The sequence below is a fragment of the Coturnix japonica genome, chromosome 30 (genome assembly GCF_054131305.1).
Source record: "Coturnix japonica strain WE chromosome 30, WE-NBRP24, whole genome shotgun sequence".
Taxonomy (NCBI): Eukaryota; Metazoa; Chordata; class Aves; order Galliformes; family Phasianidae; genus Coturnix; species Coturnix japonica.
In genome coordinates this window covers 1,540,520-1,545,193 of record NC_140692.1, presented here as the reverse complement: position 1 = coordinate 1,545,193, position 4,674 = coordinate 1,540,520, and the positions used below count along the sequence as shown (strand labels likewise).

The following is a 4,674-nucleotide window of genomic DNA, read 5'->3' as shown; positions in this document are numbered from 1 at the left end:
CTAACGTTTCAAATCTCGAAAAGCCTTTTGACTGACACGTGCACGGAAGGTGTCACCCTGTTCTGGACGTGCTAAAAGAACACACTGGCTCATGGAAGATATTTCAGGCCCATGGGATATTTCAGCAGACAGCTGCATCAAGAAGGTGATGGGTGGCCATTGTATATACAAGAAGTGTTATCAGCTGTAGTGTTCATACAGGAACAACAGAGTAGTAGAGGATTCTGCTCCTCTACTCCGCTCTTGTGGGTATACTGCACCCAGTTCCGGGGCATCCATCACAAGGACATTGGAAGAGGGCCACGAAGATCATCAGAGGCTGCAACACCTCCTCTCTGCCAAAAGGCTGAGAATAAACTGGCTCCTCTGCCTGGAGACGGAGCCTGGGTGTACCTGAAGCAAGCCTAAAGGACTCATATGGGAAGCATAAAAATGACTTTGGTACAGAACTTAGTGGTTCAGGCACTCGACACACTGTAGCATCCCCAAAGCAGAACCACCACTCAGACCTGCTGCCATTGCAGCAATGCCATTGCATGAGTAGAGTACAGGCAGGCACTGGCCAAGCCCACAGCTGGCTGGTGGGGTGGTGTGGGAGGCAACTTTCATGCCATGAATGCAGTGACAGCCCCAAGGCCAGAAGCACCACCAGAACAGAGCTGCCCCTTCTATCACGGCCTTGACCTGTGGGCACTGGAGATACTGAGCCCCAGTGGAGCTGGGGCTGGAACCCAGCACTGCCTAGACCCAGGGATGGGAAGGAAGGTATGGGGGGATAGGTGCCTGGGAGAACACAACCCTGTGCTTCCAGCCCCAGGCACATGCTACCTTGTGAAAAGCGTACAAGAACCTCACTGAGAAATGTGTATAAGATCTTCAGTTTTTATTGTGCTGGCCTCTGAGGACCAGAGCTAACATGTGTTGGTCACGTTCGCCTACTTCTGTGGCATCTTTGGGGTTGGCTGTGGGCATTCTCAGCCTGACGTCCCCAGGTGCCGCTTTGCACCTGGGCTGGCCCTCGTCGCCTGGACTGGCTCCTGTGGTGTCTATGGAGCTGGCCCCGGGATTCTGCAGGCCGACGTTCCACAGGGGAGCGGCTTCGTGTCTGGGCCTGCTGCCTGGTCTGTCTTCTGCGACCAGCCGCTGGGGAATCCCCTGATGGCCGCAGTGCTCCCCTTCTGGTGTAGTGTTGGGAGCCACTCTCAGCCCTTGCAGCTGGTGCCTGGCTCCTCCGGGAGAGCCTCCGGGGATGGCTGTGGGAATCCAGGACCTGAGATTGTATTGGAGTGCGGCTTCGTGTCCGAGTCCGCTCACCCAGTCTGGACCTGCAGCTGCCAACTGCCAGGGAAGCCCTTGAGGACCGTGATGCCCTCTGCCTGGATGATGTTGTGGGGCATCTGTCAGCATGGCTGCTCCCATGGCAACCTCGGGGATGATTATGGATGTCTTCATCCATTTGGGCTGTCCCGGGCTGGCTGGACTGGCTGCCGCTCTCAGGCACCTGGGAACTGTGAACAGGCCCTGTTGCTGCCTGGCTGGCAGTGCTGGAGCTGCTGCTCTCAGGAACTGTGGAGTCGTGGGATGGCAGCAGTCCACGCTGGCTGAGAGTGCTGGGGACGGTGACCTCTGAGTTGATATTGGAGGCTGTAAGCAGAGGCAGGAAGGTTAGCAGGATGGGCCTCTAGCCCTGGTGTGGCCAGAGAGTCTCTGGCCAGGCTGCCCCATGCACCCACTGTCAGGCCTTGCCTGCCCCCCGCCTGGCTATTTGCTTCTTACCGGTGCCCACACCAGCACAGGCTTTGCACTCCCAAGCATCTGCGTCATTGCTCAGGTAGGAGCAGCGCCGGTGAGTGCCTTCCGCAGCACAAGAGCTGCACAGGAGCAGCTCCCAAGGCCTGGAGAAACAAACGGGTTGTGTCTGTGAGGACAAAGGCAGCTGAGCCAAGGATGCTTGTTCCCATAGCCTGTGGTGAGGCTGAGATCCCATGTGTAGCCCCAGAGGGCTGCTGAGGTAACTCACCCCTCTCCCTCTGCCTGCTCCCTGCCTAGTGGGTAAAGGCAATCACTGGCATCGCAGCGCTCATGTCTCAATCCCAGCGATGCGTATGCGTTGTCATCCTCCCACGTTGGCCCGCTGCCAGAGAATGGAGAATACGTGATGAGCTCCCACTGCCCCTGGACTAAGGCTGACCCAGAGCAGCACTGTTCTTCTACCCCAATCCCATTTCCAGCTTCTCTGTAAGACTGAGGGCAGCGAGGGTTCATGGGCAGCCTAGGGCTTTGCCTGCGTGAGCACTCCCTGGGCAGGTGCAGCTCTGGTGCCCTCATGTCTCAAGAGCCAGAAGAAAAACACCAACCTGAGTGGGATTCGGATGCCCATGACAAGCATGTCGGATAGAAAGGCATCCGTATCTCTGCAGAGGGGGCACTGAAAGCAGTTGACGCCTGCACGGATGGCCTGTCCCTGTAGCAGAAACACAGTCAGTGGGAGTGGGAGCAGACTCGGGTGCTGTTGGCAGCCCGCTGCTTCTTGCCCGCTGGTTGAGGAGAGGGCTCCTACCTGGATGCAGGCCCGGTGGAACCAGGCGTGCTTGCAGGCTGGGCACACCAGGGTGAGGTAGGACTTCTTGTCCTCCACTGGCTCCATGCAGATAATACAGTTGGTATTCTGCTCAGGAGCCGCCTCCGCAGCCTGCTTAGGGCTGTGCTGCTGGCAGAATGAACTGGGGGAAGACAGAAGGGACAAGCAAGGTGAGGAGAGCTGCAAGGGGGGCAGAAGAACAGGAAGGAGCCTTGGGCCTTGGCCCTGGCTCTGCAGGCTGCTGAGAGGTGTCACAGCAGGTTCCTCACTTTCTTGGCTTGTATTGAAAGCAGGGGTTGTAGGCTCAGGTGAGGCCTGGCAGCCCTTACCTGTACTCTCCAAAGTACTGGGTGACACATTCACCCTGCCGGGTACAGGACAGATGGAAACTCTGTTCACAGCCCGTCTCTGCACAGGTGATGGGGGCCCCCAGTTCGCCACAAATGAAGCAGTGCTGGAAGGAGCAGAGCAGCGTCATCAGGAGCAAGCTCAGGGCCTTTGCTGCTGGACCTCCTGCCTCTGGGCAGGGCTCAGGACACAGGATGCAGGCCGGGAAGGCTTCCTCAGGACCAGGCTAAGCTTGAGGAGCCTCTCCTGGCCCAAACCAGCCTGCTCCAGTCAGGTCCTCACCTTGTGCTCCGCTTCCTGGATTACGCGTTGGACGTCTTCTGGGGTCACCTCTGCCGTTCTGTCGACAATTCTTGCCTGCTGGAAAAGGCCGTTGGAAAATGCCTGTTCAAGAGAAAAGAGCAGGATGGTGTGAGGACAGAAAGGAAGGAAGCATTGCTTGGAGGAAGGCGAAAGGAGGGAGCCCCGGGGGAACTCACCATACAGAACACATGAGCACATATCCCAAACTCCAGCTGCTTGGGCCCACAGATGTCCGGATCGGCATAGGTCTGGCCGCACAGCATGCATGCTGGAGAGGAGAGAGCAAAAGCAGTGAGCACGGTGCAGGGCCAGGTGTCCCTGAGGGCTGTCCCCAGGGGCCTGCACTGTGCCTGCCCTGCTGGATAAGGGATGGGGCTGAAGGCAGTGCAGGGAAACGGAGCATTGAGAGCCCATTGGTCCCAGCAGGCAGCCACAGGCCAAGCGGGTCCCCCAAGGCCAAGGAGCAGAGGGGCCCTGCCTGCAGTGGCTGGGGAGTCCCAGAGCACACCTGCCTACCCGCTTAGCCACAGGCTGAGCATCATAAGGCCTGTGCCTGGCAGCGTGGTTGCTGCTAACAGGGATACTTGTCTCTCACCAGGTTCCCACAAGCGGGGAGCGTCCCGAATCCATGAGAACGTGGCGCGCATCGTCAGCGAGCACTTGCAGAGTTTCAGCTCCGGCAGCGCTGGGCTTTCTCCTCCGCACGCACCTCTGCCAACTCTGAGGGAGAAGCAGGATGAAGGTGAGTTTACAGCTCAGTCCTCTGAGGGGTGGGAGCCCTCCTCCCACTGTCAGCCTCAGGCAGCCCCTTCGTCCCTGCCCTCTCCGCACCTCACCAAGTCGCACTGAATCAGGGCCTGAGCTTGGCCACGGTTGTTCTGTTTGCAGGCGCCTGGGTCACAGTGGCCGCTCCCTGCCACCCACTGTGACAGAGTCGCCGCTGCCCGGGGGGTGAAGGTGAAGGCCCTCAGAACCCAAGCAGGACACTGTCGGCTGTGTCTAGACTAAAGGGCTGGGCTTCTCCCTGATTTCTTCTCCGATGGGCCCAAATGTGTTTGTGCTGCTACAGGAACTGTGTGACTCACGCACCCTCCTGACATATCCAGAATGTTTTAATAAAAATCACATTAAAAAAATAACAACATATCTTTTCTTCTGTAACCTACCTCTGACATGTATTTTACATGTGGTCAAAGGCCATTCTTCTTCACTCATTATGGATTTGGCAGGTCCTTGCGTGGCTTAAATGGTGGACACGCATGCTTGAAAGGATTATGGCTGCACACAGCAGCAAAGTCTACTTGTTGTGTATTTGATTGCCATTGCAATACGCATGCAAGACCTCAGAAAGTCTTAATTGCTGCGACACAGCCAGTTAGGTCTGTGCAGTTTCCCAGTCATTTGCTTCCCTTTGTTCAGTGCTTTGGGCTTGCAGCGGACAT

The 4,674-nt window shown here is 57.3% G+C and overlaps 1 protein-coding gene across 1 annotated transcript; it reads right to left on the bottom strand.

Annotated features, from left to right (window-relative positions):
* LOC146755771 (uncharacterized) lies at positions 1–4,072 on the bottom strand. Its single transcript, XM_085525238.1, has 11 exons — positions 3,828–4,072; positions 3,409–3,500; positions 3,212–3,313; positions 2,911–3,035; positions 2,561–2,723; positions 2,358–2,464; positions 2,021–2,134; positions 1,777–1,895; positions 940–1,644; positions 289–393; positions 1–71 (listed from the first exon to the last, which is right to left on the bottom strand). The coding sequence occupies exons 1-11, from the start codon at positions 3,877–3,879 to the stop codon at positions 1–3; spliced, it is 1,755 nt and encodes a 584-aa protein (XP_085381364.1). The 5' UTR covers positions 3,880–4,072.
* Positions 4,073–4,674: the final 602 nt, after the last annotated feature.

Coding starts and splice junctions, on each gene's coding strand:
- LOC146755771 (XM_085525238.1), bottom strand. CDS start 3,879: ATGCGCGCCACGTTCTCATGGATTCGGGACGCTCCCCGCTTGTGGGAA. Junction 2,465..2,560: donor TCCACCGGGCCTGCATCCAG/GTAGGAGCCCTC, acceptor TTTCTGCTACAG/GGACAGGCCATCCGTGCAGG. Junction 1,645..1,776: donor CTGTGCTGGTGTGGGCACCG/GTAAGAAGCAAA, acceptor CTCTGCTTACAG/CCTCCAATATCAACTCAGAG.